General features: G+C 39.2%; 1 protein-coding gene across 1 annotated transcript; it reads left to right on the forward strand.

Moving 5' to 3' along the window:
- Window positions 1–733: 733 nt before the first annotated feature.
- Window positions 734–15,959, forward strand: GDA (guanine deaminase; the record flags this gene model as incomplete). Its single annotated transcript, XM_010289664.1, has 11 exons — window positions 734–821; window positions 2,067–2,172; window positions 4,975–5,002; window positions 6,170–6,277; window positions 7,355–7,462; window positions 9,614–9,711; window positions 10,456–10,523; window positions 10,990–11,136; window positions 13,553–13,671; window positions 14,767–14,794; window positions 15,855–15,959. Coding segments are annotated over 11 exons (969 nt in total), but the record flags the coding sequence as incomplete, so codon positions are not given.
- Window positions 15,960–21,559: the final 5,600 nt, after the last annotated feature.

The following is a 21,559-nucleotide window of genomic DNA, read 5'->3' on the forward strand; positions in this document are numbered from 1 at the left end:
CCCAAAATGTAATTTAAACCTGTATGTTGGGTGGGTAGTCAATGTAGTATGCATTAGTCCCAAGATCTGGTGAAGCTACAAATTTCATCATGACTTAATGTAACATTAAATGGCTCCTCCAGAAGTAATATGAACAGGTATCAACCACCCTCTCCTTTCAAACGGTATAATTAAATAAATAATTAAATTACACTCTGAGCAGTTGTTCTCAGTTTACTTTTACCTTGAAGTTTGTTACTTTCTATGCAGGGGTGACAAAGCTTTTTTATACACGAAAGCCTGTCTATTTTTCCTAGCCACATTAGGTGGCCAAATGAAAACCACTACTTTTTCCCAAAAGCCTTGCTTTGCTATCGTTAGGTAAACAGTACTTCAGTGTGAAAATTGGAGAGCCTTTCAGAACTAGGAAATAACATAAACGACTGGTTGTTTGTATTTCTAAATATAAGTGATAATTTATTTCCAGTTTGAGTGAAGGAAACACAGACTGGTTTCTATGGGTTTAGCCATTGTTAAAATCCTGTGTGGATCTGGTAGAGGAATTTTTGTATTTATTAACACTCAGGCTTAAAAAAGCTGTTATGAAATTAAAAATCTGTATTTTACCTTCCCACTTTACTGCGCAATTTTGCAGTAACTAAATGTTCTCACAGTTTGAAATCAGACTGCCTGTTCTGCATTTTCGCAGCTTGACTTTTTTTTTCAGACAGTTGAAACCGATTTCTTTTTATAGAGACGAACTCTAAAGAATGGCACGACTACAGCTTGCTACTTCGCAACAATTTACACAGATACTTCTCTTCTTCTTGCTGAAATTATAGGTAAGACTAACAGTGAGTTTTGAAGGATGTTGCCCAGGCTGTGTTAGTTGAAGGAAACGGAGCTTGGGATTTTTAGACTGCTTAAGGATCTGTCTTTCTACTAATTTGTTTTTCATTCATTGCATCTGTCATACCGTGTCCCCAAAACCCACCATAGCTACCCATGTTCACTTAACTCCTACTGTTGCTTCTGCTGGTCTCTTCATTCCCAAATCAGCTGCCGGTGGACCTTGAACTCGTTCTGCTGGAGCTGCTTTTCAGCTGCAGTTCCCTGCTCTTTCTAGCCTTTTCCTGTTTGAGGATTAAAGAGCTGAATGACAAGAGGTGCAGTCAGTGCATTAATTTCCTGATACTCTGAAGTTTCATTTGAGAATCAACATCAAAAATCTCCACAGCCCCTCCGAAACCAGAGCAGTGGGAGTTGTGTCAGGATCTTATCCCTCCCTTCTGTTCACTATTGCAAATGCCAGCTGTTTTCAAGTGTTGTAATTCTTGCAGGATTCCTCAAGGTTCAGCCAGCTCCCAAAGCAGAGCAATTTAATGACAATCTCAGTTTCCATCAAAAATTCCCTAGTCTTTCTGATTTTGTAGGAAAACCTAAAGCTGTGAAGCTGTTATATTCAACAACTCAGACAGTAAAAGTGGGCAAAAGTGATCTAATTTAGAAACACATTGAAAATCTTTATATGAATTCCTTTTAAGTCTGACACATGAGTTCTGAGCCCTAGCATGGATAAATCTTAAGAAAAAGACTAGAAGTACTTCTGGTAATTTCCTCCATCCCACTACATGTGGGAGGCATGTTAGGAACCTCATTCCTTTCTCTTAAGGAGAGATAGTTTGATGAGATCTTTGTGCCTTTTCTCAGGTCAGGGTAATCATCTACTACAGCTACTCTACTTTGATGCTTGTGTTTTTCATCCTCTACTTCACAGTGGTCTTTTTCATATACTACCATTATGAATTCTGGTTATGGTTAAACTACGGTGATCTCGTCCTCAGTTATAACATTTATAAAATGGGGCACTAATGTGCAAGAGGAAGACTCCTATTTAAATGTTTTGATTTTATCTCTTTTCATTTTAACCTTTAAAGTCACATGGATCTTCCCAACTAAAAGATAAGAAAGGAGCATAATTTCTGTTCATCTTAAATGAAGCTGGCTGGGGTGGAATTTTCTATTTTGATTTCAGTACAGGCTTTGATAGTAGTTTTTGAGTTTGATATTCTTATGCATCTCAACAGATAAGTTTGGTCAACGAGCACTTGTTGGAAAAGTCTGCATGGACATGAATGACACTGTGCCGCAATACAAAGAGATTACTGCTGACTCCATCCAAGAGACAGAAAGGTAAGGTGATTAAATTGACGGCACAACCTTTAGAAATAAGACATTTTCATACATCTGAAAAGTGAATGTGAAGCTTACAGGTGTAAATTTATTAGGAACACTTTTTTTTCTTCTCACAGTTATTGTTTCTTACACTTCTGGCAATTCCTGCATACCCAGTGGCTGCACAGCTCGCTCTAGCTCTTCCAAAGAAATGGAGAAGTTATAGCTCTAGGGCTTGGAGAGAATATGTGTATGTTGTTGTCTGTTTTCTGCCTCCTCTTTTCCCTTCACAGGTCTTTTTGTGGAGGTGATGTGACCTGACAGGGGGTGGTGGGGTGGCAATCAGTTCCTTCGCCCCCATTAACTTCTGAGCTATTTCCTTCCCCCATTTAGGATAAAGCTTTATTCGAGTTGTGGGAGTCAGCTTGCATGTACCCCATTTTAAACGTGCTGTGGTTCTCCTCTCCTCCAGCATAGCACCAGTGAAATTACTCCAACTTGGAGCTGAGAGAATGAAGGAGAATCAAATCAAGGCAATGTACGTGGTGGAGGAGACCTAAAACAGGATGGAGTATGGCAGCTTGCTGTCTTAGGTTTCCCTTGTCTTTCACATCCATGCTCAGAAAATGCTTAAGCAGACATACAACTTTTCTCACAGGGCTATTTAATTTACTTTTATGTTTCAAAATCATGCTGAAAGAGAAAGTACCTAACAGTGATAAAAAACATCACTTGTGTGAAGTTTCTACCTTATTGTTGCAAATCATGTGAGAAGAATGGTGTTTATATTTAAAGACATTTGAAAAACATGTCTTGTTAGTAATTTGCACTCTACTAACATTTGTTTTCCTTCACGTAAATCCCCAGTTTTTATAATACAGCATGAGTCCTGCCGAATGGGCCCGAAAGTGGCAGAACTTCCAGTTCTGATATTTTTTAAAGCTTCAGAATGATCTAAATAGTTTCCCTTTAAATACCTACCTTGTGCCTCCAACGCCCTTCTCATGTGATGATTGTGTTAATAAAAATGTGTCTCAGCTTTGGATGGAAGTGTGCCACAAGTAGCCCAGAGCTGTCTAGAGAAGAGCTGTGTGCTTGTTGGCATGAGTCAGGAGTACTTACCTCCTCAGGCCTGAACCACAGCAATGCAACTGCAGAAGGATGAAAAGGCTCTTCCTTTAAGAGGGCAACCTTTGTTTCTTTGTTTGTTTGTTTTAAAGACTCTAAGAAATGTGATCTGTCACACTGTCAGAAAATGTATTGCACTGATTCCAGTTCTTTACAGTTAACCTCCAGAAATCTTTATATTGTATGTGTGCTTCGTATATTAAATCCCAATTCAAGTCAAGAATTTGAATCTACCCTTCTCCTGCAAAGAAGGTTGAAGAAAAAGTTAGGGCACTGAAATCTAGCATACGTTACATGCTACTAATAGTTGTAGTCATCTGGAAAGAGGAGGACCCATGTTCAGATCTGTTCTGCTACAGAAGACAGTGGTTTGAACCTGAGCTTTTTTCCTCATGGAGAAGTACAGAAGCCAACAAAGCATCGGGTATTTTGCAAAAGGTATTTCAGTTTTGAAACAATGCTGACAGTGTTCAAAGAAAAGAAGTGAATGAAAACAGCCATCCGGAGGTTTTGGGTTGTCACCTGAGAGTGACGCTTGTGTTACAGTTTCTGCTCCAGTATTTTATTATTGTATCAGATGAATCAGTAAGAGGAGAGACAGACAGACGATACCTAATTCACATTGATTTTTAGCTCTCAAAGGTAGACAATGGTGGGCTTAAACTCCTTTGGTCATTGCAGAAGTTTAGCTTAGGTCTCTCACTTCCAGCTGGTGATCCAGCACCAGCTTCACTGTTGTGAATCTATCCTCCAGCGTGATTTTCTTTTCCATCTGGAGATATTTGACAAATTTGATTCAAAGGTTGTTGTGACACAAATTGTGGGTTTTTCTGAATATAAGCTATGACATAGAGATTCACAGAGATCCTGTCCAGAACCCAGCTCAAACTGGCTTTTGGAAATTATTTACATAGACTGTGCGTACGAGTTTTCAAATAACTTCTTCCCTGCAGTGTCAGAGGAAGTTTTATTTGTTCAACTGCATTATCAATATCGACTGCTTGAGGTTTTTTTGTAGAGGCCCCTGAGGTAGCTTCTTTCATTTAATGAAGTAAGTAAATCTATACTGTATTTTCCATAAGATAGATAATCTATACGCTAACATTAATATACCCATTTCCAGAAAATCAAGGGTCCTTTAAGTGAACGAGGACATACGCGACTCCTGTGAACTATGAAATTACAGAATCACAGAATCATTAAGGTTGGAAAAGACCTTTAAGATCATCAAGTCCAAATATTGCAGCATCTTTTAAAAATAGGATTTAAAATAGTAGAATATATTTAATGCTGTAGTTTAAATTCATGGACAGACAAATTTAAGTGTTTTTTCTTCTCTAACGTTACAGCTGTACGTTATAATTATGTTTTTGATTAATTTAATGTAACATGTATCTGGTCTTCAGTGAGAACGCAGAGTAATTACCATGTGTCTAATGTTAATTATTGCAAATGAAAAAACATTCTGCATATTCGGAGTCAAATTGACAACTAGCATAATTTGGTGTTACCATCCTGACTACATTGTGTTGCTTCTTTTTGTTTCATCTGAGAATCTGGCTCAACTTTCTGTAAAAAAATTATTTATGTCTGACATGCTACATAGGGATCTAAGTAAATATTTTCTATACTTTTCATAGTTCGTAACACAGATGACAGCTTTGTAACAGTTTTTTTCCTACCCTCTTTCAGGTTTGTTAAAGAACTACTGGAAAAGAAAGTAAGCAGCGTTCTTCTTTGTATTCACTTCTGTATTCAGAAGATGCTGTGTGAATATATGAAATAGTTAATACTCCTGACAAACTCTGCTGGCTTAGTGACAAATCAATAAATACACATCTTTCTGTGTAGTAGGCAGATACATGAATCTGAAAAAATGTTCTGCTAGACGCTTTGTTGGGAAATGGACTTGTTATAGTGTAAATTCAGTTTTGTGTGGTCAGAGCACAGCAGAGTAATGTTCTGTGAGTGTTCTCTATTGACTTTAAAAAACTCACTTTCCTAGAAAGGACAATTTTCTGATAAAGAACAGTGGGAGTCAGTCAGTCACTCTTTGGTATATAAATGACTATGAAAGGAAGTCACCAGCAGCAGAAGTCAGTGTTTTTACACTACAGTTACTAATCCATTACGAAATTAGTATTTTGGGTCAGCACATGTCTTACAGTGTGTTTCTAAAGAAATTCAGGTTTATTCTCCCTGAGTTATAGAGGTTTACACTCCAATATTACAAGCAGGGATACTTTTCTTATGATCCTTTTGTTTTCAGCAGCTTAATTTGTTGACATTTGTACCTCAAAATATTCAAGAACAGATGCCTAGATTTTAACGCCTAAATCATATGTATTAGTAGAGTAAGTCAACTAATCTGACGAAATCCTGAGCTCCTTGTATCTGGGAGATGGAATAAGAAACTACAAACCGAGTTACCATATACTGTCTTCTGGTGGTGCCACAAGCACAACCACCGCCTGTGACTGAAGGCAGAGTTGTAATGCCATTGTCTATTTTTAATGAAAATTTTAACCCAGAAGTGCAGGACGTAACGTAAACATCTGTAGCTCTAGTCTTGGTGTCGACTACAGTGTTTGCTACTGCGTAGCATATCTGGTGCTACCACTGATCTTCCTACCTAGGTCGTGAAAGAGCTCTAATGAAAATAACTTCTTTACTAAGGTTCATTAAAACTGTTTTCAGGAAGAACTTTGGTTCTTTATTTATGTGGTGAAATTTCTAATAAAAATAAGGAAATGACTATACGGCTTAATTTGAGTCGGCAAGGGTGCAGTAAGCAGTGTGATGGGGACAAAATGTAATTGCTGTGTAAGTGCTTGTCTTAATTATGGTTACTAGTGGAATCCCAAGCATGTCTTCTTAATATTTTCAGTATCCAAGGGTACAGCCTGTAATAACCCCCCGCTTTGGCCCTTCCTGCACAGAGGACTTGCTGTGTGCGCTTGGCGATTTAGCACAGGCTTGTGATCTCCATGTGCAGGTAAGCTCTGAGAGCTCTGTGTACAGTTGAGGTAGTTTGGATGGAATAGCATATAGACCAGGGAGTTTTCATAATTTCAGCAAAACACTTAAGCCACATTCTTGCCTTAGAGCCTGTCTTTTAAATTCCTCTGAAATTATTAATGGCACTCTGCAAGAACACTGTGATCTGCACAGGAAATGGGGAGGCTTGTAGCTGGAAGGGTGCACAGTTCGGCAAGGAAGGATGCACAGTTTGGCAAGCCCCGGCGCATGGTCACTAGGAGACCGGCACTCAGTATCGTAGGTTAGAGCAACCCTTGGGCTGCTAAAAGTTGCTCTCCCTAGTCCAAGGCTGTTACATCCGTCTCTCTGCCTTCTGCTACTTCTGTACAGAGAAGATTTCAGTAGATAGAAGGATTACTCGTCTTTGTATCTTATTTAATATTGTTAACATAGCTGTAGGGTTTGCAGTGTGATGAGGTTTCTGTGTTTAAAAAAGACATAGTTTAAAGCTTACAGGTCTGTTGAAACGTTGAGATGTTTCGTTTTTTGGTTACACAGTTCTAAGTATATACTGTTTTAAAGCTATCCTATGTTGGGATTATTTGTCATTACGAAGCGGGCATTTTGAAAATATATCTTCCAATGGGAGTACAGGAGGATCAGGTTTTTATCTGAGACCAGGAAATAACCAGCCCATCTGAAGATACATGGAGCAGCTACCTATATGTTGCCCTGATCCCAGGGCCCACTTTGTGGTAGGCTGGTTCTCTCTTTTACCTCAAGTCATATGTATTATTTTATTTATTATTTTAACATTTGCTAGATACCAAGTGGGCCGTGGTGTCACACTACTGGGACCAACTGTCCAGGCTACCATAGCATATCACTTTTAAAGGAACAAATGGAGCTACTCTTTTGGGTCCTATGGACCTCTCTGATGAAAAGAGAAACCCAAGGACTAGGTCTAACTATAGGCTTTAGAAATACTAGTTTCTATCATTGTGTGTTTAGCATCAGTAGGTTGTTCAGAAGGTTGTAATATTAGGTTTAATGCTATTTAAAGCACTCATTGCTATATATTTTCTTATTGCAGAGCCACATAAGTGAGAATGAAGAAGAACTCAAACTTGTGGAGAACATGTTTCCTGCCTACCAGAATTACACTGAATTGTATGATAAAAACAAGCTGCTTACCAGCAAGGTAGCTACATAAGAACTTCCACATAAAAACTTCATAAGCATAGCTTAGATTTATCCATGTAGAGAATATGATGGTTAACTGTAGTTACCTGAAAAGTTTGTGTTGTTTTGTCAAGGTCAGTGACACCTAGGGGCAAGTAAATTGGCTTTATATCCTCTGTTGTACAGGTGTTGGTCAAGGTATTGGAACTTTAGACAAGCCCCCACTTTTCCTAAGCATTTTAGGGGAGATGAACAATAAAGGTATTTTATGCTCCCTCATCCATTTTCCAAGGGCTCCAAAGAGAATTGGGGCAGTAGGATCGGAAGGAGACTAGGTAAAGCTGGTATTGTAGGAGCTGGTAACACTTGAGCAGTAGCCAGTCACCCTTATATTTCAATGTTCTTGCACACTGGTTTTGCCTGAAGATTTGTTCTATGCCGTTACGGTAGGACCATCATCATCTTTTTGTCAGTTTCCTACAGAAAAGCAGCTTGTTGCCTTGTGTTCTGTGTGTGAACCTCACACAGGGACAGGTTACAGTTTACTGTTCCGACTATCCAAAAACACTCTCATCTCATTAGCTGATTCTACCAAGCATTGAGAGGCACAGCGGCCTGAAGAGTTGGAATTCATTAACGCTTTATGCTGTTGAGGTAAATGCAAGTAGATCTGATACCAGCCCATGCTAAGTACAGCTTGGAGTGCCAGGGCACACCGTATGAGCGGAGCGCCCGTGCAGGAGTGAGCAGGAACAGCCTCACTACAGTCAGAGTGCTTACACTTCCGTCACACTGATTTAAAGTATTACGAGAGAATTTTCAGAGGCACAAAGGGCAGCTTGGGAACTCCTCGGGAATTAGCTATTTAACTCCCATTTCTGTCTTAAAAAATGTACCCCAGTAAATTACTTATTTACAGTCCTTTTTACCTGAGAAATCATATGGACTACTTCAGTACGTACCTGTTCTCTCGCACACTCCTGTGCGTGCTGATTTGTTGCGTCAGTGTACTAAAGAGAATATTAGTGCTGCGAAACCATAGGTCTTAATTCTGTCAGACTTTTATAAGCACAGCACTGAAAACGGTCACTGAAAATCAGGGTTACTGGTGCTTTCTGGCACCAGGCTCCTGGTTGGCTGGGGAAGCGTTCTGTTAAACGCAAGCACAACAAAACCGCACACATTCCCCCCTCCCCATCCACCAAAGCTAAGACACAAAATTAATTTTTTTTCAGTGTTTTAAACCGGTGTTTTTCAGAGCTGTGGCTAAATACTACCTTCTTTTTAAAAAGAAGTACAGATCAGTGGAGATACAGTTCAGCAGCTACCGTATGTATGTCCTTAAGATGTGGCTATTCTCATTGCATTTTTGGTTACATTTGAACTTGATGAGGAGAGACGGCCAGGGTACAGTGCTATTAGGAGATGCGCAGTGGAAACAAACCCTGTGCCATTCGCATTTTTATCAGCAGATTGCAAGTCCTAACAGAGCTCTTGCACTTCTCTTTGAGTGGGCATTTGGCATATGAGGTAATTCCAAGTAGATTTGTCTGGGAATAATTGGTTTATGTCCTATTAAATGATGCTATCCTATACTTCCATGTTTTGTGTATACTGCTTGTGAACTTATTTTTAAAGTCAGCTACGTAGGCTAACAAAGGAAAGTCATTCATCAGTTGCATAACAAATTAGATTTTTTTAATTAAAGAATATTCCAGATACATAAATCTACCTGGCACAAACCTTTAGAGAGGCAACAGGAAACGTGCTTGAGAGTACATGCATCTTCCATTGTATCTGATGCACTCCTAGCCCCAGTACTTAATCTCTGTGTTAGCTACGAAACACAAATCACGAGGTTGCCACAGTGCTAGGGCAACTGGGCAATTCTTGCTTTTGTTCCTTGAAGCTCCTAGGTCACAGCCGTGACTGCAAGAGTCAGCACCCTATCTTACAGGAATAATGAAAAAAAGCTGAGGGAGTGATATGTCAGGCATACTGAACTTAAGAGTTTCTCCCCTGTTGATTTCAAGAGCTGGATGCAAGAAGTGCATTAATTTCCCTTGGTAGTAACTGGTGTCCTTTTGGCTGTTGAGAGCAGTGCGGCAAAAATCACAGGCACTGAAGTAAATGTAATGTTGAGTAAATTGGTGATTCTGTTTTTCTTTAGACAGTGATGGCTCATGCCTGTTATCTTTCTGAAGAAGAGCTGAAACTCTTTAGTCTTCGTGGAGCTGCAATTTCACATTGCCCCAATTCTAATTTTTCGTAAGTTAAAAAAAAAAAGAATGGTGTACAATTAAATAAAGCTGTTGCTCACGTGCTACCCTGAATCCAGCCTACTATTACAAGGCTATGTATATGACAACCCATTCCACCAGAAGTGATACATTGGATTGAGCATTGAGTCATTCTCCACTTCTGTGTGGTATCCTCTGGACTGACTTGAGATCTTTCAGTTTACATTTTTAAACTTTAATTCTTTTGACTGTTCTATCAATGCCAGGTTCAGACCATCTCCATTCCCCACAAAGTATGCATATGTTTTGGGAAAATGGGAATGGGCTATGTAGTCTTCTTTCTATTAAGCAGAAACGAGATACTGTATGGTATCCAGCCAGGATACTGTACTAAATGTTAACGGTCATTTTACCTTTAACATAATGAATATCTGGTTTGTGATGACTTAGTGCAGCTCATTAAATGATTTTCCATCTGCTGGAATATACTTTACATCATATTTGGATTTTTTCACAAATATACTGAGAGCTCGTTTTCAACAGATAACTGTAAAACCATGAGAGTTTCTGATTGAGGAAAACTGCCTTTCTTTTTAGTGATTAAACCCCATCTTTCAGATGTATGAATGCAAATGCTCCCTCCCAGTTTAATAAACTGTATCTATCGTGCATGTTCTGAGAGCCTTTGTCGTGTGAAACAGCTCTGCAGCCCGACTCTTCCTGAACTTTCTCTGCGTGTATGACACAGAACACATTTCTCCTTCCAATCCAGGTTGCGCAGTGGTGTCTTAAATGTGCAAAAGGTCCTGAAACACAACGTGAAGCTTGGCCTTGGCACAGGTTAGTCTGCTGTAAAAGTGGTTATCTTCTGGAAACGATTGGGAGATACAAAAACACGCCTACTCATTTGTATTTAAAAGCCAGCATGTCTCCAACTTAGGGACCTGCTTTTTTTCCTTACTCCTTCTAGAGTAATGGATTCTGAGAGTACTGAAATCTAGAGCTGGTCCAAAGTGTTTAAAAAGAAAACAAAAAATTGATGAAGAAAGTTTTGTTCCTGTCCTGAGAGTAAACAGGGCTTGAACAACAGCTCTCCAGTTTTCTGTTATTGTGTTGTGTTCTATTTACCTGACTTTGTATGTGAGAGGACCATTGTTAGGAATTATACCTTCAGAGGCAATGCTTAGCAATAAAACTTTTTGTGTTTACCACATCTGCTACCTCATAACATTTAATTAAAGCTCATAGAAATTTAACCCAGAGAATTATTCCCAGAGTTTGTTTCTAAGAGTCTGATCCCTTCTAGATGTTGCTGGTGGATACTCGGCTTCTATGCTTGATGCCATCAGGAAAACAATGGTGGCATCTAACAGCCTTCAGATCAATAAAGTGAATGAAACAGGACTAACCCTTGAAGAAGCTTTTCAACTAGCCACTCTAGGAGGAAGCCAAGGTAAGAAGAAATTTCTTTAGGATGTACACAGAGAACTACAGCTCTTTTTTATATTATGTCTCCCTGTCTTTAAAAGTTGGCTGAATTCACACATTTTCTGGTAGTCTAAAATGGTATCTGCTAGGCAGGGATATCCTTCAGTCTCTCATACCCATACTAGACTCGTTACAGACGAGTATTTGTATTGATGTTGAGAGTTTAATAATAGAATCTTAATGATCTTTCAGGATTGTACATTTTCTTTGCAAAGATCCTGAGACTTCTTAATCATTAGTGCTTGTATGTTTATCACATCAGTTGGAAAGGCTTTGTTTTCTCAGCAACCAGCACTTAGAGGAAAATCTGTGCAATTACTATAAAATCATGCATCCTGTTTGTCATCAGTTTCTAATTTTGTTTTTGCTTTTTGAGCTCTCAGTGAGGCAGTTTGTCACTGTTTTCCCAGCAAATCAAAACATCATGCAAATCACTCCTCAGTCAGAGAAAAGCACAAAGTTTAAACCGGATATGCACCATAGTTGGTTAAAACACAGTTGCATCTGCAGAATATAGTCATATAGTATATAGGTCATTCTGGTTCACTGGCATATTTTTTCATGATCAGTATGCACATACTGATTTCTATAATCAGCAAAGTTTTCGTGGAACTTGTGTGATTTATCAGAGGGCAAATCCACACTTAAGTACAAATTTATTACTATTTCAGTTAGCAGAAATGAGGTCCCTACCTGCTAAAGAATTGGTCCCACATCTTTTCAGTGTAACATTTTTGTAGTTGTCAGAAAACACCATGGGGAGCTATTAATGGAAGTTTGAAAGATGTAATGAAACTGTCATCAAACGGGTCTACTCAGGACTATATTTGAATTTCTGGAGGGTGTAATGGGGAAATAGAGAAGACAGAAAAAATGGGCAGGGGACAAAAAAGGAGAGATCTTTTTTCCCACAATATATACTGTTCTTATAAAAGGTGAGAATAAATTAGCTGAGATACAAAAAAGAAAACTTACAAAAAGCCCAAACTCATATGTGGTTTCCCTTCCCAGCTATTCTTGCACTTGTTTTATCTGTGTTCTTAGGTTTACTTAGTAATGTATTTATTTCATATATTGATTTTGAGCTGTTTTATCCTTACTGAATCACTTTCAAAGGTAGAATACAAATTACTTGTACAATCTACCAGTAGCCTGGACAAGTACAGTTTGCGGAAGTTTCGATGAGCGAGTCTCTGTGGCAGTAACCTGCTTTGCTGAGACTCCTAAGCACTTGTCACCCTCTTGTGTTTAATCTAAAAATTGCATCCTGCACACAAACCTGAAGGAATATGAGATCGTTTTAGTTGAAACTGGTAGGCAGTCAAAATATTTCACCGTTTGGAGGAGTTTGAACATCTTTAAGGTATTGTGAAGCTCCTGCCACACACAAACCTGACTGAAGGTTGAAGTTCCTCTGTTGGACAGGAGCAATCTGTAAACAAGGGGACAAATTATTTGCAGATAATATCCCCTTTGATGACTTAGATTAACTCCAGAGTGTTGGAAAAGTTTATTTAATACACAGATACTTTGTAATACTTAAAACTATCCTAAATCATTTGCAAGGAGACACAAAGGCCTCTCTTTTGGTATTTTAAACACTTGCAAGCACCTAGTCACTGAAGATGAAACTGTAGATGGTCACTGCTTCTGGACCTGAGAAGCAGAGGTTGTAAGGAAGCTTTGAAATAACAAAGCTAAATAATAGACCACAAGACAAGCCTTCCAGGTGTATATGAGACCTTCAGATCTGGCTACAATTTCTTTTCCACACTACATTGTTCTTTGTTCCTGCTAATTACCCTTAGTTATCCTCTCTGTGCACGCCTTTTATTATCATATTATTATATGTTACTCTTGTAATAGGTCTATACAACCTGTCAAAGTTGCTTAAACTGTTTAAAGAATTAAGTCTAATACTGCCTTAGCAAGGTGGGCGTTAGTATATACTTTACTGTTTCTCTGACTTCATTTCATTCATTGCCCCTTTTGGATTTTAATGTTTTTGCAACGTAAACGACTGTTACGCCACTTTAAACAGTTGGTGGCCTATAGATCAGATCTGCAGTGACACAAAATCAATGGAGAACATTCAAAGAACAAAAATCAAAAGAAGGGTTCAAATTGTTTTTCACATTTTTTTTACCCTTAACAGATGCCCTTCAGAAATTCACCAAAATCGACGTTTTTACTGAGAAGTTGCTTAAGAACTCAGATGCTGACATACTCACTGTTAAATTTGCTTTCACGTTTTTTCCGTGTAATCGTCTAAATTCTTGTAGTTTTTCTTATGAACATCTTAAGTAAGTTGCCAGGTGCTTCCACATGGTGGAAGGAGGCTTGCGTTGAAGATCTGTTTGTGAGGTTATTTTCTTCCTCAGCTCTAGGCCTGGATGATGTGATTGGAAACTTCGAGGTCGGCAAAGAATTTGATGCACTGCTAATCAACACGAAGGCTTCAGACAGCCCTTTTGACTTGTTCTCTGCTGATAATTTTGAGGTAATCAGAACAGGATTAATGATCCAGAAAATTACTGGAGATGATGTGGGGAAGGGCCGTGGTACAGCCAGAGTAAGTCTCTTGAGAGTTATCCAGTAAGAGGAACTGGGTGTACTGTGCCACTGCTGTCTGCGTTTCAGCCCAAGAGGTTCAGTGGTTGGGATTTTTTAGAATCTTGCTGTCCTCAGTGACAGTCCCATCTCCCCATGAGCAAAAATGCATATAACATTTTTTTTAATGCACGTTTCATTAGCCCAACCTGACGATTAGAGCCAGCTCTTTGCGGTGACAAATGGCAGCCAAGAAAAAGCAATTTAGTTTTAGTTGACACTTTGAGTTCAAACTCAAAAATGGGAACCTGTTCCCAGATGAAGGCTAGGTTGCCTTCACTGCACTGCTATTGCAAATTTAAGCAAGAACTCGAGACGGCTAATTTGAGTTGAAAACACAGTTTTTATGCAAACATATAAGCAGTATTGGCTTTAAGCAACAGGCACACCTCATACAACAACCTTTTATGATTAAAAAAGGTAATGAGCAATAGTTACTTGAATTTACTGATGTGGCCAGAGTGTCTATCGCTGTCTATATTCCGAATGTCACCATTTATTTAGAAATGTGGGCATAAATGGTGAGGTAATTGTTCCTTAATGCGAATCTGGATTAGATTAAATTCTCTAAATTTTAAATCTTCTTTCTAATTCAAGTAATTCTGGAAAAAAAAAATTTCCAGTTTAAGACTGAACCTTTTTAACTGTTAGCAGTTCTTAGGACTTTGAAAATGCTTACAATTTTGTCTTATTTTTCAATAAGTAAATGAATTTGAGAACTCTAAAACAGAGGAAGGGGAAGGATTGTGTTTTAGGCATATATTTGTTTATACTGTCAAACGTGCGCAGTGTTTTCTTCCTGAGACATACAGCCTTTTTACTGAAAGTTATTTATAAGAACACATGCAAATTAAGTTTTGATTTTACTGTTAGCAGGAATATTTGGGAAAACTATTTTTATCAATTCTTTGTAGCTTCAAATAATTATGATCTGGGATAGCAGGTACTGCTTTCTAAATGTGGTTTTCTCCCATTTTTTTTATAGGACACTCTCCAGAAGTTCCTGTATCTAGGTATGTCCTGATTCCTAGCCCACATGAAATTCTCATGTTGTTTTATACATCAAAAATTGCCTGAATCAATGTGGAGGTTAATAATAACTTTATTTATAGATAACTAAACACACATTTCTTTATAGGAATTAAATACACTAATTTACATTATATGTAATCATTAATATGTCACTATCAATATTAAGATGTATTTACATTAATTAATTAAACATTCACTTACAGCTACTAATATTCATTAATAAATGCTGAGTAAGAAGTAAGTGGTTTAACTTTTGTTCTTTGGGACATAGTTAAATAGTCAGTTTCACATGATCAGATGCACCAAGTTTGTCATATTTGTTACCACACCTATCTTTACCGACAGTATGAGCTAAACCGCATTTCACAATAAAGTAACACTGACAGGCTAATCACTAGTTCAGAACCGAGTCGGCTCAGAAGGACTTCTGCGGGCCAGTTGCCACTGTGTTTTTTTCACTCCCAAACAAAAAAGATGGCCTTTAAAACAGGAGAAAACCCAACCCAAAGCATCCCGCCCCGCTGAGGGAGCAGATGTTCTTTGCGGGGCATCACCTGGACCAGGAGCTGCGCGGCCCGTTACGCTGTGATAAAGAGGTAACGGCTGTTAGCTCTGGCCGTGTTTGCCTCATTCTCTAATTAGGATTTTGCCTTTCTGAGGAGCCGGCTGAGGCAAACCAGCTTTTAGGTAACGCTGCCCGGTACCCGAGTTAGTTCAGATACTGTGCAACAACACGTTTTCTGTGCAGATACATAGTATTTTCAGGGTTTGAACCTACTAAATATACGGAAAACCCGTGACACCGTTCCAGCCGCTAAATGCTACGTTTATTTCTTAAAAAAAATCATGGGTCGTTTAAACATACATTGATCTTTGTGGCAGCCCTCACTTATTTCTCTCCAAATAAACTTTCTCATTCCTAGGAAACAGTCACTGCAAACGATGTATTCCAAAACTGATTTTGTGGATTGCGTAATTTTCACTAATTAAATCAATGCATAGATCTATGTGCAAATCTCTGTTTCGACCATGTTATTTCAGGTGATGATCGGAATATTTCTGAAGTGTATGTGGCTGGAAGGCAAGTGGTTCCCTTTTCAAGTTCAGTATAAATCCATTTCCCGTTTGCAAAATACTCTGCTGATTGTTCTGCATCTGATTTGGAAAAGATTGATTAAAGACAGTGCCTGCTCATCAGGAATGACACCTCATTTTTGTTTAATGTTTTAAAACTTGCAAACATTAGAAATTTTGTTAGACATTTCAAGAATTACTTTACCAGAATCATCACAGTTCTAGAGGAAACAGGTATTTAAATTTCTCTGTAAAATTAGCATGTGTGCATTGATAAGGGATTTGGTAAATAACTTAATTAAAGAGGACACCTGCAGTTCCTTTTAATAGTATTATAGGAAGCATTACGAAGAGCAGTGAGACTCTCATTGTCTGCAATGCATCTGAATTAAAAAAAAAAGCCAGTGCTAGTAAATTGATTTTACAGGTAACAAGTATCATGGAAGAATGCCATTTCCATGATATTATCACCAAGTATGGGAAAATCAGTGACACTTAGGGGCACTTAGGACATTCTTCAGTTTTCTTTAGGAGCCTGTTTTTTTTTAAGTAATTATTTCATTTAAAACATTATTTTTTTTACGAGAGGTAAGAAGTGTGTATTTATAGATAAAAAAGGGTCCTTATTATCAAGGAGTCCAGATTTGTCATTCGTCGCTAGCCAGAAGAGCACTGCTGGAAGGACCAAATAAGAACACAAACAAATTGAAGAGGTTTTTCTGGACCGAGGTCAGCCTCCTGCAGAGCGTTCTCAAGCTCATTTGCTCCTGACTCTTCAGACAGGCTGATACGGTGTCCCGTCCCCTTTCCATAAGGGAAGCCAGTGGGTTTAAAAAGAGTCCGAGAGAAACGGGCCATTGCCACCTTTGACCTCAGGTGGAAATTGTCGCTGCAAAAAGCAGCTCAGCTTTAACATGCTCTTTTGTGTCTTTCAATGTGGCAAACATAACTCCAGCCCTGTACAATACCAGCTAAAAAACGTGCCCTGTTTCTTTTGGAAATCTGTGTGATTTCCTTTCTTATAAAGTGTATTTCACTACTTTTTATCAGAGACTTTTTTTTTTTTTTTTTTTTGAGATTAGTTTGAGTCGGGAGTTGCTTCTTGTTTCTTTATTATATTTTCGCAACACAAAGGATGTAAGCTTTAATTTCAGTGTCAATAGAGACAATATTGTACTGAGTTACTATAAACGTGTTGGATATGGTTTTAAGGCCTGCTTCGGACTCCTGTGATTTCACCAAGCTCTGTTTCACACTTCTCTCACCGCCTGGTGATATAAAAGCACAGGACTTCCCTCTGCTGACAGAACCAGGGAGGTCACTGCACTAAAGCCTCCCTTCATGCCTGCTACTGAGAGAGTGCTTGGCCCAGCGTCACTGACCATTTTCTGATTTTAAAAGCCTTTTCAGCGCTTACGTACCACTATGCTTAGGCCCGCATGAGACAGTAAAACCTAGCGGGGGCACTTAAAGCAGTACAGCCTCTGCAGTGTGGTGTTGTGCCGAAGCCCAGTCGCCCGGCTGAGCAGCAGGGGATACCGGCGCGCGGACACCAGCGGCGCGGCCGCGTGCCTTGTTCATCGAGGGCTGGCTCAGGCGTCCTACGGCACCCTGCTCCGTGCTGGCTGCTTGCGGAGGCACAGCCTCCGTATCCGTGACCTTCAGCCATTCCTAAGGCTTTAGGGGTCGAGATTTAAGGATTAAGATTTCCATATTCCATAACCATTCTGTTTTTCGTGTGTCCCCATCACCAACACGGTAGCGCACTTGCTTGGCAAATACAGTCTTCAGCTCTTTAACTTGGTTTCCTGATTCAGGGAGCATCTTTCCTCATGAATTTTGACATGAATTTAATTGACCAAATTTCATGTACCAAAACCAAAGATCTGTAAGACACATGTTTTAATCCTCCCGGTTACTGTTTGAAACTCTTTTTAGGGAGTTGCATGGTTTTCAGCTTTGGCTTTCCTGCAAGAATGTTTTTCTGGGGCAGAGAAAGATTGCATAGCCTTGTGTACAATGTCGGTTTGTGCCCTACTTCTTTGCTTCCAGAGCTATGAATTAAATCAATGCTTTTATTTTAGCGGTAGTCTTAACTGTCTCTGACTTTATTGTTTTCCTACTATTTTGTAGTGTTGTTAAGAATGAGATTCCGCTTTTCTTCTTAAAAGATTTGTGGAGGAGGAGGGGTTGCTTATTTACAAACTGGGAATACGGAAGAACTGTAACAAAGTTCAACACCGGCCCCGTTACAAAGGGACTCCCTAGGATAACTGCTGCCAACGAGCCTTGTGTCTGAATATTGGCTGCATCATGAGCAGCTTGGTTCTTGTTAAGTTCAGGCAGAAGGTAGGGACTCAGCCTTTTGATTATAGCTTTACTAACGTCTAGTACCCAGACATTACGCAGGCTTAGAAACAGAGAATCAGCTTTTTAAGAACCTCGGCTGGAGGAGGAGCTCTGCCAGCAGGTAGTGCCGTGGGCTGCCTGCACCGCCCTGCAATGCCCAAGACCAGGAGTAGCGAGGACCAAGGTGGATAGCGTTACATGAAATGCTGAGGCGCTGAGGGGTAAAGGAAAGAAGCCTGAATTTGATGTGAGAGGAGGCCAGTGGAGGAATTAATGTAACCAACTGGGAGGTACTTTCAAGAGCCGCATCTTAAACAGAATTGAATGGGGAAAGACTGTAATGCCAGAGAAAAAAAGTTGAAGTGGGGTCCCCTGAGGTGGTCCCAAAAGCTTGTTCATGGCTTATGCACAGAAATGTTAAGGTTTTAGGAGATACAGAGGATGTAGTAGCGAAAATTCCCTGAAGCAATTTTAGGAAAGTCACCGAGGTTCCCACTGTGAAGTTTCAGTCCTTGGGACTCTTTGACTACGTGTAGGTTGCCAGGATACTTGGTGCAGTAGGGGAGGATCAGTAGATGAAAGCAGTTTCTTCTGCTGAGACTTGTACATCTACGCTATATGCAACTTAAGCCTACATGTAGTGTTTCCTTGGATAAATGTCCCCACTGCATATGCAGTTTGAAGCAGGCCAAATAGTTGGTTCAGACTCTTAATGCCTTTTTTAGAGGCTGGAGTATATTTGGCATGCAGCTGAGTGTAGTATCCTCCAAAATAACCTTAATCCTTAAGTAGCAAAACCACCCTGCAAACTGACCCAAAGTTCAATAAGGGAAGATGATTGGGAATCCATTTCAGAGCAGCACTACTGTCTCAAACCAAAATGCTAATGGCGGCTGGGACTTGGAATATTCGCCCTCCATCCTCCTTGTCACAGAACTTAGTAGATGAAGACAAATTAACAATTAAAGCAACCACCTTTCCTCTTCTTCCTTCTTCCACCAAAAAAAAAAAAAAAAAAAAGTAAAAATTAGGCAACCAGACGCTAAGGGGAGATGAGTAAGTCGAAGACAAGAAAGGGATAATTTTCAGTCAGTGTAAATTGACACAACGCTACTGACGTAAGATGAAACTTCCGGAAAAATGTACACGCAACTGTTTCCAGATGTCAATCCCCATTAGTTCTCTTGCCAGATTACGGTTGGGATCTTTGTTTCTTAATGTGTCTTTGTGTTCAATGTTAGCACACCGCTGAGACAAAGGAAAAAACAAAAAGGTAGCTTGTGGAAAGCTTGCTTTTTGGGACAATGTGCTTAATGTGTTCTATGTTCAGATGAGCACTTATTTATTATAAATGGAATGTATCTGAATTACTGTTATATGTTGATCTCATTGTGTCACTTCAGGTTTTGATTATTAATGAAATGCTAGTAAGTATCGCCTATGCATTGTTATTTGAATTATTCATGTGTGGCAAGTGGAGTTCTGCACTTTAAAATGTTGCCTTGGCCTAATGTTTATATTTATTCTGTGTTTTTTGTGCAATCAGAAAGCTTTGTATGGGAAAAAAAATGTGTATTTGTTCACTCTGCTGAACATTTTCAGTATTGTAAGTGGACTTCCTGTTAGAAAAATGACCCTGTTTAAAAGTCTGTGCCTGATTATACCCTCATGAATGAAAAAATTATAATGGTTTTATGAATAGTAGTGTTTTAATTTAAAAACATTTACAGAGAAATAGATTTTAAAAAAATTTTAATCATGGCTGTGCAATGCAGATTAGCAAAAGGTAATAATTCTTGCTAAATATCTACTGTTCTACTGAGCAAAGGAGAATGTAACTATTATTGATTTTACATTTAAAAAGAATACACAAGTCTTGAAAAATAAAAAGCCCAAGCTTAAAAATACTGTTTTAAGCATTTCCAGGAACAATCCATATCAGATAATAGGGCGGGCAGCTTTTAAAGCACTGGATTTGTATGAATAAATGCTGTTGCCTTATCTGCAGCCCTGTGTGTAGCAGTGGTCACCTAATTTCTAAAATGATAATGTACAAGTAGAGGGTATTTAAAAAAAAAAAAAGCCAAGGGGTTTTGAAAATTTGAGGAAGGACTGGGAAAGAAAAATGAGTTTCAGAAGAGATTTGAAAAAGGTGGTAGCAGAGCACAAAATAATGCAAAGTTGAAAGAAGCTAGATCAGAGGAACTCATAAAAACAAGATGACATGTAAGTGAAGTTTTAGGTGGGAAATGCTCAGAAGAGAAGATCATGTTTTCAGGCAATGTTCTGTTAAGTCACGGACTTTATTCCCTCTGAAAGTCATTGAGGCCCAACAACCGAGCAGATTCCCAAAGCAGTTACTTACATGCTTAATAATACAAGCCCAAATAATTGTAGCTCATCACAGCATGATTATGTAACCCTTTTCAATCTCTCAACCTCTACTTCAAGATTTAAATCAAAATTACCTGTAATAACTCCAGGAAAAAAGTAACGCAAGGGCACGTTATGCTTTATCTCCGTGTGTCCTGTGAGAGGTTTGGCATTGGCCAGGTCAGAGACTGAACTTGTCTGGTCCCAGGGAAGAATCTCTGCTCCTGCATGCCCCAGACATTGTCCCCGGTCGTGTGCCTGGTGGCACAGTGATGACTGAGTCCAGCACAGGAAGACAAGCATCTGGTGTGACTAGAGTAACAGAAAAGAAGCTGTTTTAAAAATCAGATTGTTTTGAAGTTAAGCACACTGCAGTCAGAACGTTTTAAATTACACAAGCATGTGCCTAATAGCAGCCTTCTAGGTACGAGGAACTTTAACTGGCTTAAATTTGGGGGTTTTTAAGCCCTTGTACTGTATGTGCAACAAGTCGTGCTCCTCTCAACAGAGAAGCCAGCAAATGACACCTGCAAGGCTGTCTGTACAACAAACAGTAACAACAGCAACAAAACCAATTCTTGGTAAGCCAAAAGGACATCGGCAACATCAGCAATAATCTGTAGTGTAAAGCTAATAGAACTGTTAGTTTTTCTCGAAAGGCTGAGCCATGTTTTTGGAGGGCAGTTTCCTGGAAATTTCAGTGGAAATTCCTTCTTGGAAAACGCCCTGAATCAGCGTGCTCCAATCAGTGAGGTCCCCGGTGGCTTCTGCAGGGGCAGCCGCTGCTGTAGACGTGAACGCCATAGTCATACCTAGACTCACACTTCCTCCCGCTGTCAGGAGTCAGAAGTGTGTATTTGCTTTAATTCGGGCTTTAGTTTGTGGTTTCTCAAACACTTGGTTTTAATTTGGAAATAACTGTGTTGAATGAGTGGAGTTGGGAGAAGGGT

This window comes from Phaethon lepturus, unplaced genomic scaffold (genome assembly GCF_000687285.1).
Source record: "Phaethon lepturus isolate BGI_N335 unplaced genomic scaffold, ASM68728v1 scaffold36166, whole genome shotgun sequence".
Lineage (NCBI taxonomy): Eukaryota > Metazoa > Chordata > Aves > Phaethontiformes > Phaethontidae > Phaethon > Phaethon lepturus.